The sequence below is a fragment of the Poecilia reticulata genome, linkage group LG17, assembly GCF_000633615.1.
Source record: "Poecilia reticulata strain Guanapo linkage group LG17, Guppy_female_1.0+MT, whole genome shotgun sequence".
NCBI lineage: Eukaryota > Metazoa > Chordata > Actinopteri > Cyprinodontiformes > Poeciliidae > Poecilia > Poecilia reticulata.
Window position 1 is genome coordinate 20515730 of NC_024347.1, and position 17454 is coordinate 20533183.

Below are 17454 nucleotides of genomic sequence, written 5' to 3' on the forward strand. Positions count from 1 at the left end.
TATATATATATATATGTGTTGTTAGTAAATTATTAAAAGCAACTCTAACCTTATGAATATTTACAACATTTTTGGGCTATCACGTAATAAGAGTCCTTGTAACAGGAGCAATGTCAAATAATGTCTTGCAGGGGAACTCTGTTATATTTTCCTGGCTATGGGCTGTCCAATCAATATTTATCAGCTCCAACAACCGTTTCCCAAAGCTAAAACAGCCTGACTCGTTCGAGGACAAAGGGACAGATCTTCCTTTTTTTAAGTTAAACAGTTTCTGGGCTGGTGTTGTGCTTTGACGTGTGTTTCAAATATTATAAGACACTTCCAGGAAAACAAAATGCTACTGTTTCCTAATTACCTAATTTCAGATTTCAGATTATTATCACAACATGTAGCTAAAGCTACAGAGAAGATTTTACAGGCTCTCAAAATAAAAATAGTTTTGACCTTACAAAAAACACAAAATAATGCTAAAGAATATGCCCGTGTAAATGGACAGCTTGTTTGAAAATTAATATTATATTTTTCATAACTATCCTACAGTGTTTAAATCCCTACTCTGCTTGCTTCAAGGCAATCTGAAGCAGAAAAAATATTAATTTATCTTATGGGATTTGACAATATTTGGCCTCTCTACTTGCAAAATTCCCCMGATTTTTTTTGTCTTTTATAAATCCACTTTGAATTCAGGCAAGATCTTTCCAAAACTTTGTTTTTTTACTGTGAATTGTTTTGCTGATTTTGATGCATGGCTGATCTAACTATGATGATAAAAAAGTAAAAATCTTTCTTTATGTTCTGCTTTCTGACAAAAGCGACTTGTATTTGGAATTTTTTTTATTTATTTCATCCACTGTTACAAAAAAATCTCAGTTACACATGAACAAAATTAAATCCGAGACATGGTGCAAAAATTTTATTTGTTATTTTAATTATGTGGCAACTCAAAAGCAAAATGATCAACATATGGTTGCGGTCGGATGCATTGCTTGTCCATCACATTTCAGATGCTGTGAAATGGCRCAGAAATTATAGCAAAACATGATTTAACTTGACATGTTGATGTGGTAACTGAGTGTTACCACATCAACATTAACAACATTAAAAAGAAAAACTAAATTTCCATTTCTTCACTAAATAAACCATCTGCTTTTTGTAGGTTATTTCTGAAAGATGCCGAATGTGTTGCAACTAAAAAACACGTGCYTGTTGTTCCCTAGGGCTTATCACATGTCAAAACTCCAAATGCTGCGGTCAATCCAACAGCCTTTCTCTTTCTCATTTTCTTGCTGCATCAGTTCTCTTAGATGAAGAGTCTTGCCTCTGAGGTGAGGCCCCAGGTCAAGGGGTTCWTGCAGGCTCTGGGGTTCTATTTAGACCAATATTCACTCAAACAAGTGATTTAGAGGGAAATATTTATAATAATACTTGCAAGTGCTGCTTCCTTTCTGTTCTTGTGCTAAATGGTAAATGGCTGTGTGATTTGGACGCCAGCCAATTTGTCAAGTTGTAACCAATAGGGAAAGGCATCTGCAGTAGAGACCATTCAACCCAAAAGGCACTGAGACGCTTTGAGAAGATGTAAGACGTAAAACATTGAGGGATTTGASAAATTTGCATGAAAATGTCAAAGGTTGCACAGTACATGAAGATAGAACAGAAGCGCCCCATGCTCAACAGAAATGAATTCATTTGACTTTTATCTTTGTTATCMSCATTATCTTCTCCTTTACATTGGAGATTGTGGCTGGATGGGACAAAATGTATAAAAAGTTCARGATTCATGATTACTTTTACAAGGCACTGTAACAAATTTTGTTACTGTTGAAGCTACAATCTTATTAATGTAAGYAAGGTAGAATTGTTGAGCATTACTCTTTGCTTTATAACCATATAAATATCACAGCAAAAGATTACCAATGGCCATGTAAAATAAACACTGTAAAACAATCACTGTGACAATAACCAGGCTTGTGTCATTAATGCAAACCAGACACCAAGCCATTTATCTGTCCTCTGTTCAAAAATAATTTCTCGTTCCAAATTCTGACAGCAAGTTCTGGCAAACAGAATAAAGTCAGGGAGGAATTACTTTCCAGTTTTAATTTTCCATGAATCACACCCCAGTCTCCTCCCCCCTTCCGTTCTTTGTTGTGTCGTTACTGACTAAAAGAAACAACTGACTATCTGTGTGTGAGAGCATTTGATAAAGAAACTCCACCACGTATGTGAGAAAAACTCAAATATATTTAATAATGTTAGCCATTGGGTTGCAGCAGAGCAAGGTGACAGCTAAAAGTTTAAACCCAAAGTTGGAAAGGACATGTTGCGGGAATACAGAGCGTGATCTGTTCGGTTTTCTGTTATCTGGCTATCTGCCGGGATGAAAGATCTAAATATTATGACACTTGACATGACTGAACGTACCTGCTGGTTACGTTCTAGCTGATCTGCACCAAGGCAAGGTGGCTTATGTCTTGGTGACACTTCTGTCCTAAAAGTCCCTGTCTTTGTCTCCCTAAAGTTGTTTCTTCATAACTGTCACCCTGTGTAAACTCTTATGTAATCGACAAACAATAAAGACGTTGCAAATCCGCAACTGTGGTAGCCGACTGTGAAACCCTACGTGACTGAATCGGAAAGAAATCGATGTAAACATATCGCAGGACCCATTTGTGAAGTCTTAAAATTGCATATCCATTTACTCAGTGAGCTATTGCCGTGTATACATCTTTGGAGGCATGATAACATAAAACCAAGACACAGATGGAAAAACAGAAGCACAGAGAGCAAGACAAAGTAAGAGAAAAAGCGAGAGAGGGAGACTCATCATCTGTTGCAAATAGGGTGAAGGGATGGTGGTGGGGAAAGGGGCGTTAGACTGTGTTGCGAATAACACGTTCCCTCAACTGGGTGTTCGTTTCAATCTGCAGTACAATATCCTCAAGTCTGAACCCTTGGATGAGGGTCATTTGCCAGAGGAGGATTTTTTTCTTTTTTTTTTTTTTGCGTCTCAGTTTTTTTTTATACTTCCTTCTTGGGCAGAAGACTGGTGTAATAGAAACCAGACACAAGCCAGCATGTGAGGCTTCCATCCACTATAGCGAGACCTCATTTCTTTGCAGACTAGGCTAACAGGACAAGAAGGAAATTCTCAACGAGGAAATTAAGCCTCCACTTTAGTTTTTAGTTTACTGGATGTTAATATGAGGGAAAAAAACAAGCTTAGGGATGGAATTGTCCCATAATGAGTCAGGCTGTGCAGAAATAACTAGGGAGGACAAGTGAGGACTCCAGAATGGGAAATTCATGTGCAAATTTTTCAGGTGAGTTAATTCTGTTAAATTTTGTTTCCCAAAATGCATTCTGTGAAATTCTACTGGTAACTCTTTGCTCATGCTTTTTATTGATATGAATATATAGTATGTTTTATTATATATGTATTTCTTGAAGGTCCAGATTTAAAAATCTAAATTTGAATACTTGTTTATTTAAATATCATCATTTGATTCAAAACTATTAATAATGCTGATCTTTTTTCCTACTTTTTCAATATACATATATTTTTATACACTTTATGTATTGATACAGTTTTTGATATAATGTAATGTAATGCTTAGAATAAAAAGAAAAAAGAAATTAAACTATTTTGGTAATATATCAACAAATCTATAAGAAATAAATAAAACAAACTTTGATCTCAGTTTGAATTTTACAAAAAGCTGAAATTTATATACAGTGAATAAAAGTTTTGTATGCATTTTCTGTGTGTCTTTTTCAGTGGATTTTCTTCTTGTTAGTTTCAAAGCCTTACATTTTTGCTCAACCATGCAAACTATTTTGACTGAACTTTTGTTTTTGGGTTTGATCTAAGAGTGGAAAGAAATAGTGTGCAACAAAAATCCGTCTTATATAAATGTACTGTAGTTGGCCAAAATGCAATTTTATATCAGTGTTTAATGATTTGTTGCTTAAATAAATTTTCAAAATCAACATAATGTAGGATCATAACAATACAAAAAAATAAAAGAATGAAATGAGAGGAAAAAATGTGTACAAAAAAGCATGACTCATAATTAATTTGATTTAAAAAAAAAGATGAATGTGTGTTAATGTTGATGGTAAAGATGAAGTGGGTTGCGGTGTATTATTTATTTACTTTTCTTAGCATGTTGATTATTAATATTTTGAGTTTGTTTTTTCTTGACTTTGAATTTTTTTTCCTCAATATGGGCACATCAATATCTATAGAGCAAGTAAACACAGCTTTTCCTTTCAAATACCAGAGGTTTTTTGTTTGTTTTTTTGTTCGGTTGTTTTTTTTTTTTTGTTAATAATTAGTACAGTTTAAATTTGCAACAAATCATACTTGCAGGCAATTTTTTATTTATATTTTGCCTGCAAAATATAAATTTWWAAAAAAWRWWWTTATTATCCCACAGTGGGRAAGTTTTGGTGCAACAGCAGCAAAGTGACAGGCTATCAAAGCAAGTAGGTTTGTAAATGTAATAAATGAAACAAAAGATATGTGTTTATTGAAAGAACAAATAGACACTGAGAAAGTAGTGGAAAGCCGGCTTGCAACAAGACTTCTCTGTTGTTGACACCATAACCGTTCTTGCCCAGGTCTCTCTTGAAAAATAGAGTTTTAATCTCAATGAGACAATAAAGATTACAAACAAACAATAAGGTACATTTAAATATAAGTAACTGAACTGAACACGGCTGTTGTAGTGCCATTCTGGAGCAGACATTTTCAACTCGTCATATTTTCAACTCTCTCCTGCACCGGGAGTCCTGGTGGAAGAGGGGAGACTTTCTAGGGTAACAAGCCTCTACTGTTCTCTCAGATGGTTGGGTGGTTGGCATATCACACAAGGCAGTACAGTATCAGAGTCGTGAGATCAACATACAGACTGTAGTTCTGTAGAGTGAATGAAAGTGCTAAGCTGTCTCCTCTTCACAGCTCTGATTGCCTCACAGTATCAGCAGTGATGTTGGCCGTGAGGAGCGTATGACCCTGTGCAGTCTTATGTCATCCTCTTCTTTTTTTTTTTTGCTTTTTGCTCTGGTGCCTAACTATCAGGATGTTGTGCTAAAGCACTCTGACAAGATCAAACTTTAAACAGTGAATGGTCTTTTCACCAATCCACATGGTTGCAATTTTATTTCCAGCCTTTTGTGCAGCTGTAGGGGTGTGGTGATCATGGGTCAGATTCATTTCTGACAATGACTACTAATTGTAGTGCCTGATGAAGGACTTTGTCTTTTAATCTATTCTCCTCGATTTTGTGCAATTTTCTTCAGTTTTAACAGGCATTCACTTGAAAGCAGTCCTATCTAGAACAGAATCCCACTGTGGTGAAAATCTTTGTATCCCATATGTTTGACATTCTGTTTGGATTGTGATCAAAATAAGATCAAGAAACAATAGAAATTGTTTGTAATGTATTGACTGATTGGTATTGTGTGTGTGTGTGGTTTTTTTTTTTCTTTTACAGGTATTTCGTTAGAGCAAAGAGACACTAATGAAAAACTGAATGACACAAAAAAATCAAAATAAAAAGGAAAGGGGTAAATTTGTGTCAGATTTTATATGTTCCTTCCTATAAAGGGTCTGGAATACAAAATGAATAAATACATAGCTTTCTTTTTCATTTTATGAGATTACCATGTATATTTCATCATTTAGGTGTCAACAAATGTTTGACTGTAATCCTTTTAAACTTCAAGAGTAAGATTAAGGGCTCTGGGTTGGTTTGCCCCCTTGTCTGGATTGGTTTCCCCCCTTGTCAAATCACACCCATTATTTCATACCTAAAATTGCCATTCATACCATTCTTACTTCTCTTTTGTACCTACAGATAAACCTTTTCATGGTTTTACGTAAGCCGTTGAATATAATTTTACTTTTCAGTCTAGTTAAGTCATTTCATAAATTAAGGTGATAAATGTTCACAGGGCTGCTCAAATCTCAGTGTTATTTTGGTTCAATAGTAAACTATAATATATTTTTGTAATATGTTTTTAAACCATTTATTTTGGTTATAATTTCCTTTTGACCTTTTTTTTGAAATCTTTTGAAATCAGAAAAGTTTGACAAACTAAATAACTCTGATAGACATTGAATTTATTGGATTCGTTTAACAACATTTCTTTACAGGAAACTACCAGGATAATTTAAAAAAATTATTGAAATAAATTCAAAGTTGGGATGAAATGTTCCCCTGATGGGTATATTTTAATACATGTTACAAAGTGGTTTGAATGATCGCTTCAGGTTGTTATTCCACTTTAGAATATAATTAAAAGACCCTAAAACAACATAAATAAAATCAGCCTAATCTTTGATTTGTTGTATTATGTGGCGGTATGATTTCTTAGTTTGTTTTAAATTTTTTTCATAGGGTTTTAGTTGAAGAAACAATCACCAAGAGTCACAACAAACATAAGTTTCTGCTCCAGAAATTAAACTGTGGTTTGGCACCAGAAATCATGAGTTCAATGTCTATCAGTATGTTGGTATTATATCTAATTTTGTCTTTTGTTTTGCAGATTGTAGTTAAAAGCTTGTAGGAGCAACATGAGCTGGAGTTTTCTCACCCGCCTTCTGGAAGAGATTCACAATCACTCCACATTTGTGGGGAAAGTGTGGCTCACTGTGCTCATCATCTTTCGCATCGTACTGACAGCTGTTGGAGGTGAATCCATCTACTCTGATGAACAAACCAAATTCACCTGCAACACCAAGCAGCCAGGCTGTGACAATGTATGCTACGACGCCTTTGCCCCCCTCTCGCATGTTCGTTTCTGGGTCTTTCAGATAATCATGATTTCCACTCCCTCCATCATGTACATGGGTTATGCCATTCACAAGATAGCTCGATCTTCTGAGGATGATCGCAGGAAGCACCAAAGACTCCGCAAGAGGCCGCCTCCTCACACAAGATGGAGAGAAAGTCAGCCTCTTGAGGGCGTCCTGGAGGAGGAGGAAGATGATGACGCTGAACCAATGATCTACGAGGATGCACTGGATGTCCAGGAGACCAAGGTAGATCCTGTGAGCAGCATTGGCAAAGACCCACCAAAACATGATGGCCGCAGAAAAATCATGCAACAAGGCCTGATGAGAATCTATGTTCTCCAGCTCATGTCACGAGCTATTTTTGAAATTGCTTTCCTAGCTGGACAATATCTACTGTATGGATTTCGAGTTAGTCCCTCTTACGTGTGCAACAGGGTACCTTGTCCACACAGAGTGGACTGTTTTATTTCCAGACCTACAGAGAAAACAATCTTCCTCCTTATTATGTATGTGGTGAGCTGTCTCTGTCTTGTGCTAAATGTGTGCGAAATGCTTCACTTGGGAATTGGCACGTTTCGGGACACTCTTCACATGAAGAAGAACCGCGGCCGACGTTCCACATCCTATGGTTACCCGTTTTCACGCAACATCACATCCTCCCCTCCTGGGTACAATCTTGTGATGAAAACAGACAAACCCAGCAGGATCCCCAACAGCCTCATCCCCCATGAGCAGAACATGGCCAACGTAGCCCAGGAGCAGCAATGTACTAGCCCAGACGAGAACATCCCCTCCGACCTTGCAAGCCTGCATCGACACCTGAGGGTCGCTCAGGAGCAATTGGATATGGCCTTTCAAACCTATCAGACCAAAAACACCCAGCAGACCTCCAGAACAAGCAGCCCTGTTTCCGGGGGCACYGTGGCAGAACAAAATCGATGCAATACAGTCCAAGAGAAGCAAGGAGCGAGGTCAAGATCAGCCACGGACAAGGCAGCAACCATCGTGAAAAATGTAAAGACCTCTGTATGGATATAGAGATTCATCTATTCTAGAAAACTGACGTTAAAATGAAAGTATCCAGAATTCGAGACCTGTAAAGGAYGAAGAGAGTTATTTATGGACAGCAACAACCTAGATTTGAATCACACTAAGTCTAAGTCTAGTTTTGGATAGAAATAAAAAAGTAAGAACACATAGACTTCAAAGTCAATATCATAAATCTTTACTGTAGTAGTAGATGTTGGTTATGGATAATATGTACCTGCTTAGTTTAGCATCTTTAATTCCAGCTACATTTCATTGCAAACTTTTATTCTAACGTATCATCACAGGAAACTGAAAGGGATGCACTTGGAGCAACTGAGTTTTGCAATTAGCAATTGTGGTGGAAAATGGAATTGAAGCACTTGAATTGCACTATGAATCTTTTTTTTTTACATAGACTATTATTTATAGAAAGATGCATGTTTTACATTTAGATGAATATTTTTGGATGATWAGCAATTTAAATAGAACTATTTTAATAACAGCAAAGAAGAAGTAAGGACATTTCTGGGAAACATTTGCACAGTTTGGTGATCTTCAGACTCAAGAGTGTGCAAAGCCCTAATCTGTGTGTCATAATAAAAAAAAAGCTTTGTATTGTCATAAAAAACGTAGTGAATAAATACAAACTGTAACAATTCTCTCTACTAAGGAGTAATATCTTTTGAGTAGACTATCCACTACTTAAAGTTGTAAACTTGAGCGAGTTCAGACTATAGTAGAAATCCTGTTCCCGTTTTGCCATTTAGAAAACTCATCCTAAATTCAGATTGATTCAAATGGTCATTTTTTCTCTGTTACTAAAATAAATTCATAACAGGGAATACTTCCTTCACTATGTTCAAATCTCAAAGTGCCTCAAACTCCTAAAGACTGTTTTAGCATTCTCTTCATGGTTAAATTAAATCATTTGAAATTTCARATCTTCTTGCTGTGCAGCAGATCTTTGATTCAGTGACTTATTGCCCAAATAATGGTGTGTCCCTTGGAACACAAGTTTTCTACGCTAAACTTAGAAACTTTGACAACAGCTATGCAGTGACAATGCTGTTCAAGTAAAAACTAAAAAAGTCYAAGCTTAGACATCTTAGAAWACTTTAATAAARTAATTTAGCTGAAAATAATGATATCACATAATCGTATAAAAACAGTTTTCCATAACTGGCGAAGCATTGGACCCATGTTAATTCAACATAGTAACTCAAATAACTTCTGAGCTTCTTATCGCAAGCAATAAATCTAGCAAGAATGACACTTCATACTGACAACTTCAAATTATGACATCTTATTTCACATATAATTACTTTGATTTACTCACCTAAGGTTAATAATGTCTGCAGTCCAAAAGACCTCTTTCTGTGTGTGGTCAGTGGGACTTCAAAAAGAGGAGGTTTTTATCCATTCTTCAGAGAATTAAGTAGTGTAAAATTATGATGATTTCCCTTTTTATACAAGATAAATAAAGGGATTGAAATATTGGGTGTGTAGAATTATTTCTTTTTCCTTTTTTTTTTAAGCATCTGTGATCTACGAATGATGCGTCTTGGAATTCCATTTGCTTACACATGTACAAACCTTAAATGTTGCACATCAACAACTATGTTACAAGTACTGAGACTAAAAAATGTGTGTCCCTTCACAAATAAATAAAATAACTTSAGAGGCAAGCAATTAGGCCTTATAGCCATAGCGTTGTAATTTATATTAATAGGACTATAGGTCACAGTACACTTGTAAAAAAAAACGCAGCAATATGTCTTATTTCTAAAGGATGATCTGAGTTTTAAAAGATTGTTTTAGTGCTGTGTAAAAGTATTCAGACCATTTGAACAGTTTCACRTTTTGTCACATTATTCAACCACAAACCTCAGTGTACAGGATCAAGATTTATTTTATTTGAACACATGGATATGCTAAGATTGCTCAAGCTCAGCTCAGTCTTGAATTGAGAGTCTGTAGATGGGAATTCTTATGTTGTGTTTTCTGCAACAGCTTTCTATATGCCACTCTTCCAGTTTTGTGGAATGAACAAATAATAGTAAATATGTTAGATTTTCAGCTGAGTGGTAGCCTGTGCAACTCTTCCATATGATGGACCTCTTGAGTGCCAAGTCTCTATTTAATGCCTGACCYGTCAGTTTAGTTGGACAACTGTGTCTTTMAGAACTGCACTTATCCCATATTGCTTTCATTTTCAGATGATAGATTGAGTTTTGGCTTCTGAGAAGTTCAAATCTTAACTAAAATCATATTACAAAAAGTTGAACTCTATTTACTAATTAGGCAAMTTTTGAAGGCAAAGAGTTGTACTTGATTTTATTTAGCGCTGTTGGATTAAAGTTGGCTGAATCCAAATGCACACCACATTTCTTTMATTATTATTTTGATGAAATGTTCAGAYCTATGTATTCTTTTTGATACACTTGACAGTTACAGGTTTCTTTATGTCTTTAACATAACATCAAATAAATGAAAGACATTGATGATTTGTGATTAATGTGATAAAGTGTGAGACGGCTGAATGGGTGTGAAAAATGTTCAAAGGCACTGCAAATGAAATGCTATCAAATGTAACAGAAGAGAAAACACACTTCAATCAAARTGTAGTGGATGTTAAAGCAGCAAAATGGAAATACAACATAAAACAGGTTTGCCAAAACTGTTTCAGAGAAGCTATTACTTTGGTAAATGTAACTGTTATTAGTATTTCTGCATACAGTCTTCATTTGTTTACATTAAACAAACAATCTAGCTAACAAAAACTGTGCAAAGTTAGGAGGAACTTCAAAAGGCTGCTGTGAACATAATTATACTCTTGTTCAAACAACAGGTATCCCGACAAATTTCAAATTACATTTATTTTAGAATTAAAACTTAAGAGCCACAGCCAAAGTGCAAAGTTTTTCACAACAAAAAAATGGATAGGCTATACCCTGTATTGCTAAGGAAAGACTTAGCTCAGTTTGCAGGCTTCTTTGACTAAGTGATGTATTGATTTTTAAACTTGGCCCTGGTTTTACTTTGTTGTGGCTAAATGCTCGCTGAAAGTACTGATGTCATTAATCTAATCATACAGGCTAGCAAGTCTAGTGGAATTAAAAAACTAAGATTCCCCTACTACAATCATGATGATTCATTCCATTGTTAATTTGACATTTATGTTTCATTGTTGAGCAAAATAAAACTAATCTGTTAGAGCAAAAAAGAAAAGTAGCAAATAAAGTATCTTCAATAACCTGATTTGACAGTCTGGAAACCCTTAAGCTAAAACCCTTTTGAAACAACTTTTAATTCAGTTCTTGTCTTCTGTCTGCATGGTTGTACACATACATAAGACAAATCAAATTACTGTGAATTGATCTATAGTTTGTAGACAGAATAACAGTCGTCAATACTAGAAGAAAACATGAATCAACAGTGCTATTACTAAACATGCGYATTTCTCTTTCATTTTTTTTCTTAAAAGACTAGAATGAAACATGCCAAGARCCTCTTYAGCTTTTGAGTTTTTACTGTTTGTGGTCTATGAGTGACAACAATCTGTGTTCTCTATATAAGGAGTAAGGTTTCATGACAGAAACAACACATCTCTGAAAGAAAGCTACATAMACAGTGAAATGTGGTAGTTACAGCATCATGATCTGGGGTTACTTTTATTCAGATGGGACCAAATTTTTTCTCAAGGTGGAGGGAATCGTGAACATGTTACTATAAATATCAGAGAGTTTTGACAAAAARCTTTATAAGGGACAGGGATAAATATTGCCAAGTCRAAATGTGAATTGCTTGCAGACTAAATCCAAGAAGACTTGACATCAGAACAGAATCAAAACCAGTACAAAAAAAGTACAGCAGGTAAAAGAAAGTATTAAACAATTCAACCTGTTATTAGTACAAATATTTCTATTATTTCCATTGACATGAGATTAACACCTATGGACACTCAAATAAGCCACACATGCAGAAAAAATTCAAACAATTTAGTCCACAAATGAATGCTACGTGTTTGGCCTATGAAAAGATATTCATTGATTCATTGCCACAGTATTGGTAGGATTGGTAAAACCAAGGATGCATTCACACAAAACTCTGTATTAAATCATTATTATTGAATTGATTCTATGCATTTCTAAACTTCTGAATGTTCCAGTGATCATCGTTGGTGCCACAATCTGGACATGGAAAGGAAGAAGATGTATTCTGGAAGTGGGAAGGAACCATAACCTGGGAATGTGAAAGACATCATTTCACCATAAACGAGCCACAGTCACTCCCCTATAAAGATTTCTGAAAAGTGATGCTTTCAGGTGGGAACATCATGATGTGGGCAATATTATAAAATATGGACCAGGATATTTTTGGTAAGACTCTGAAGATGTAAAGCATAGAGTGAATTACCAAGTAGGAAAATATTTCCAAAGACACAGACAAATAATCTCTTTATTGGTGTGTTCATTATGCTCTGTGTCATTCCAACATTTTTATGGTAACTTTATTTGTGGACAAGTCTGTTTTGATTTCTTTACATGTGTGAATTGTTGGGGTTATTACTGGTGTGAATTTCACATCAATAGAAGCTTTAGAAAAATATTTTCACTACAATGTTCAATATCTAATTTACCCACTGTCTAAATGTATAGGTTATAATCTCCATACAAATTATGGCTTTTGCTAAAAAATAAAAATAAAAAAATAAAAAAGGAGGGCAAGCAAAGTAATTGTGAGACACAAACATGTTTTTGGAGCCTTTTTTATACTTCACCCATTAACAGATTTGTTTGCTTTTAAGTTGAATTGTACAGCATAAATACAATAAAGATGAAAAGGTTATGAAATTATTTATCATGGTGTCATTTTTGAATCCCAAAAATGTGGCATTTTATGTTTAGTTTATCATCTCCATTMTCTAGTTGTCTCAAATGTCTCTCTTCGATAGCAGGTTGCCTGCCTAGTAAAAGCAACATTCCACCTTCATCCAGTCTTCCTTGCTCCCCTATTTTGAACAGTATTTAAATTCTGCACGTTTTCACACACACTGACTAAATATCAGTGTGCTTTAATTTAAAAACTACAACTAACTGAAAAACAGTTCAAGAAAGAAAAACTTTATTGTTTCTGATTATATGAGCCAAATAAGCTGGATCACAAAAGAGAACCACAATTCCCGTTAGTACTGAAAAAAAAAAAAAAAAAACACTGATCTCGTGCTGCGCTATTTTGGAGCAATGCATTTTGGGACACCAAGATGGCGTCTTCTGTGTTGCAGTAAGATGTTGTGTTCTCAGTGATGCTGATTGATTACGTTATAATTATAAGAGTTTAATAACTATTACACTGCTATGTCACCATTTAATATGGTCCGTTTTAATTTTATCCGGGGAGCGTTCACTAGTCTCTGTGTTAAAATCGGAAAACACAGCGGTTTGTCCGAGACGCTTCTCTGGGGAGCTGCAACTTCAGTAAGGATCCGGGTCCGAAGCTACACTCAAGAGTCCGGTAAAGATGGCCACGGCCAGTTTATTTGTTACCAGCTTCCGCATAGGACCCTGTTGAAGATTCAAGGACCGGACACAAGCCCGTTTCTCCAGGGGATTATAACCAATGACATGAGGCTACTAGAGGAGCCTGGGTGCACTGCCATGTATTCACACATGCTGAATGTGCAGGGACGAACCCTGTATGACATCTTGTTGTACAGGTGAGAAAGCTTTTCTCACATTTGCTCAATATTTATTATTTGCTCACCTTTAACCAACTATAAAGTGMCACATCTTTGCTGACAGTTCTGAAGCTTGTCGTAAGTGAGAGAAAGAGCCATGTATAGAAAGTCAAAAACATGCAAACAAGGTCTTGCAAAAGTAAACACTCCGGGTAGATGCTGAAATGTTTCACCATTCTTCTTTCCAAAGAAGCTCAAGCTCAGTCAGACTTGACRAAGAGCGTCTTAACATCTCATTCTTAACTGAATATARGTCAGACTGATCCATTTTAACACTTCATATGCTTTCATTTAAACTATTCCACTGCAKCTTTGCCTGYATTTATGTGAACATTTTTCAAAACTGTTAGCCCTTCTATTAACAAATGCTTCACTTTCTGTTGATCTATGGCTTAACGGTTTAAGAGATATAAATACTTTGATACAACAAAATAGAACACATACAGTCTAAATTTAAAATCAGAATCATTGAGAATTTTCCAATTTTAACCTAGAAGTTATTTAAMATCTTTTCTCGCTATTCTCTATTGTCTTCAGTCACAGACACACAGGTTGAACCATAGCTGACACTAGATRAGGCACAGGGTGCAMCCYKSMMMARKTWWYMRKTKGRMMMMRRAAMMMSRRGSSGGGAAAAAAAACAAAAAAACTTGCACACCAAATAGACATTTCACACAGGCATAGCTAGACTATGCAAACAGCATTCAATCTATTTGGCCTGGTTAGCTTGTTTCCACTAATGCCTGTCATGCACACAGCTTATACAGCCAGGTTATCATTCATTGATCTAAAAATAATCAACATGGGATGTTAAGTTCTCCATCATAGAATATTTTATAGTATATCAACCRAACGRTGATCCAAACACAGCAGCAAATCTTCATCAGAATGACTGAACAAGAAAAGAATCAATTCGGGACCTTCAAATGGTTGTATATAGATATACTTGCAAAGCCAAAACTGGTGAGTGGAGTTTAGTGTTACAGGAAATGAGGGAGACTCGAGGTCCAATTAGCATAAAAATAACTATTTTTTAAAGGGAATCYCATAACTGTCACAATTTTCAGATCCTCATGCAGGCCAGTTGGCATATAATTTATGATTGTTGCATTATAAAGCCTGTACATACTTGCTGTATTTTCCCCCAGTTTGAAAGAAGCAGAAGGAGGACATKGTGTTTTCTTGGAGTGTGACAGCACAGTTGAGAACTCAATCCTGAAACACTTGAAGGTGTACAAGATCCGTAGGAAAGTGAGCATCAGCCTCTGTCCGGAGCTGTCTGTGTGGGCAGTACTTTCACAGCAATGCAACCCAGAACAAGAGGCCAGGAAACCGGAGCTGTCTGCCCCTGAAAAAGCTGTGGTATGGGAGGCTGATCCCCGAGCTGCGCGGATGGGATGGAGACTGGTGTTGCAAAATCAGTTTAACCCCTTGGAAATCATTGCATCTTGTCAAAAAGGAGACACAGTGGATTACCACAAACATCGCTACTCAATAGGTACGATCAACAACTAAGAAGATAGTTTTTGTCAAATGATAATAATAAACAGTTTGAGTGGTCTTAGTGTATGCCCTTGATAATCTGTGACAACTTTTTTTTTTTTCTCTGCTTCCATGCAGGACTTCCTGAGGGAGCAGACGATCTTCCCCCTGGAGTCGCACTCCCACTGGAGTCTAACCTCGTCTACATGCAGGGTATCAGCTTCAGCAAGGGTTGCTACATCGGTCAGGAGCTCACGGCCAGGACTCATCACACTGGGGTGATTCGGAAACGCCTCATGCCAGTGCGCTTCTCGTCTCCGGTCCAACAACTCGAGGAAGGAACCGCACTCCAGACGCAGTCGGGCAAGCCAGCTGGTAAACACCGATCGGGCGTCGGGGAGCTGGGCCTCAGCCTAATCCGCACTGCTCACGCCAAAGAAGTGTTGACGCTGAAGTCTTCCGACGACACCTTAGTGACACTTGAAGTCTCCGTGCCAGACTGGTGGCCTAAAGACGTGAAAATTAACTGAAGAGGAGGTCGTTTTGTTGCTCCTTGAAATGTGACGTGGATCGCGTTTGACAGATTTATGACCGACAAAACCCTCAAGTAGTTTGTTACACTGCCTTTGCTTTAAACATGTTTTGTCTGAACCAAAACCTGCTTATTTATCTCAAATATATTCTTTATCATTTATAGAATTGTATATCTAAAAGATGATGCYGTATTGGYGCCTACTAAAAAAACCTGAAAATAAAAGCAACACAAACACTATTATTTCTGCTTTTTATATTTCAGTGCAAAAACAAAATTCAGACAGACAAAAGCATGACTTTAGACAGCAACGAACGTCACTGCTTTATGACAACATTTTTCATACTTAATGTGGCACTTGTTCTATATGTTGGGCACATTATTCCTGATAAAGGAGATGCTGCCCTCTAGTGGACTGTATAGTGTCTCTGATCTGCTGTAACAAGGTTTCAGGTTGCAAAGTCGAGGTTGAATGATCAAGCCGCTTAAAGTCCTCGTTGCACAGTAGGCATTCAATAATGTGGGCCACTCTCTGTAGGTCGAAGGCAGCGTGGTAAGGTCCAAGAGCGGTGAGGGTCTCTGAGAGATGCCGGGAGTAATCAGAGGAATCGCCAGAGGAGCACGCATTCAGAAAGGCCATCCGATTTTCAGCAACAATTTTCAGAAAGGAAGCAAATTCACTGTAGTCAATRCCAGAGCAGGCTTTCATAATGACCTGAAGGAAACATCAAGGATAATCACTRCCACATTTTAAGTATTTCTTGCATATTTCCAAATGATTGAATAACCTCATGCACACAGTACCTGGCAATGCTGATGCCATGAATCCATTGTGTTTCTCCACTCCTCTATCTCTTTCTGAACAGAAGACAGCTCATTCTGTAGGAACTGCCACATGATGTCAATATTGCAGCCATTAAGCCAATTATGATTAATGGAGATGGTGTCCTCCTATTAAAGAAAATAACACATATAAACAAAAACTAAATTGTATACTTTGTTTCATGTTTGATGTCATAAAATAAGTCAATTTATTTCTGTAATTTGGTTCAAGATGTGAAACTAAGATTCTTAGTGAAATATTACCAGTGTATTATTCACTTTTTGAAGAAACATGCTCMTAAAGTTAAAAATATGAATTTACACCAAAATCTGCAAGTAGTGCGATTTATTTTGGTAAAGAAGAGAATTGCATTTTATCTGGTGTTCAGATAATAATTATATTCATTATATAATTATATAATGAATATAATTCTTCACTCTGCCTCTAGTGTCTGGAGGCAGAGTGAAGAATAGCAGAATTCAAGTTGGTTCAGATCCAATGTCACACTTCTACAGTCACTGATGATTTGGGGAGCCATGTGGTCTGCTGGTGTCAGTCTACTGGCTTCTATCARTTCAAATGCCAGCGTGGGAATATACCAGGATATCTTGGAGCTCTCTTGACAAGCTTTACATACAGTAGATGCATATTTGTACATTCATGGGTGTGTTAGCTAGACACCTGGCCAAAAGTATCAATACCTGGTTAATGACACTGTGCTTCACTGGTCAGAACACTGGCCAGACCTCAACCCTTCAAAGAATCTAAACAGTATTGTCAAGAGGAAGAAAATGATGAAAGGCAGCATAACAAGCAACTCAGATGAGTCAAAGGAAACTATTTAAAGCAACCCATGCTTCCTTTAACGCCTCWGTAGAGTCGCATGCAGAGCTGCATTGGTGCAATTACGCAAAAAGGGGCAGAAATGTATGACTGTCATGAGCCGATCACTTTCACTTTTGAATGAAACTACTCTTTAAATATATATATATATATATATATTTTTTTAAAGGTTTTATCGGCTCTAGTGGCCTTTATTTGATAGTTAA

At 36.5% G+C, this 17454-nt stretch overlaps 3 protein-coding genes across 6 annotated transcripts in view; 2 read left to right on the forward strand and 1 right to left on the reverse strand.

The window, feature by feature from the left end:
* gjc2 (gap junction protein gamma 2) overlaps positions 1-12552 on the forward strand; it is a 19779-nt gene extending 7227 nt beyond the window's left edge. Inside the window, exons 2-3 of one of the 4 annotated variants that reach the window (XR_535969.2) lie at positions 6553-7988; positions 12000-12552. Coding sequence is in view for 3 of the 4 variants with exons in the window: in XM_008434303.2 (XP_008432525.1) it covers positions 6581-7840 (1260 nt within the window). In the remaining variant the exon portion in view is untranslated. Of the gene's footprint in view, positions 1-2691; positions 3324-6552; positions 9328-11999 lie in introns of those variants that run through there. The other 3 variants (XM_008434305.2, XM_008434304.2, XM_008434303.2) reach the window with 3 other exon arrangements.
* Positions 12553-13086: 534 nt separating this feature from the next.
* Positions 13087-15822, forward strand: iba57 (iron-sulfur cluster assembly factor IBA57). Its single transcript, XM_008434301.1, has 3 exons — positions 13087-13547; positions 14717-15066; positions 15189-15822. Exons 1-3 carry the CDS (start codon positions 13189-13191, stop codon positions 15578-15580), a joined length of 1101 nt encoding a protein of 366 aa, XP_008432523.1. The 5' UTR covers positions 13087-13188; the 3' UTR covers positions 15581-15822.
* jmjd4 (jumonji domain containing 4) overlaps positions 15821-17454 on the reverse strand; it is a 3720-nt gene continuing 2086 nt past the window's right edge. The window contains exons 5-8 of the mRNA XM_008434302.1: position 17158; positions 16567-16577; positions 16387-16533; positions 15821-16297 (exon numbers count right to left, since the gene is read on the reverse strand). Of these exons, the coding sequence (XP_008432524.1) occupies positions 15962-16297; positions 16387-16533; positions 16567-16577; position 17158 (495 nt within the window). The 3' untranslated portion in view covers positions 15821-15961. The remainder of the gene's footprint in view (positions 16298-16386; positions 16534-16566; positions 16578-17157; positions 17159-17454) is intronic.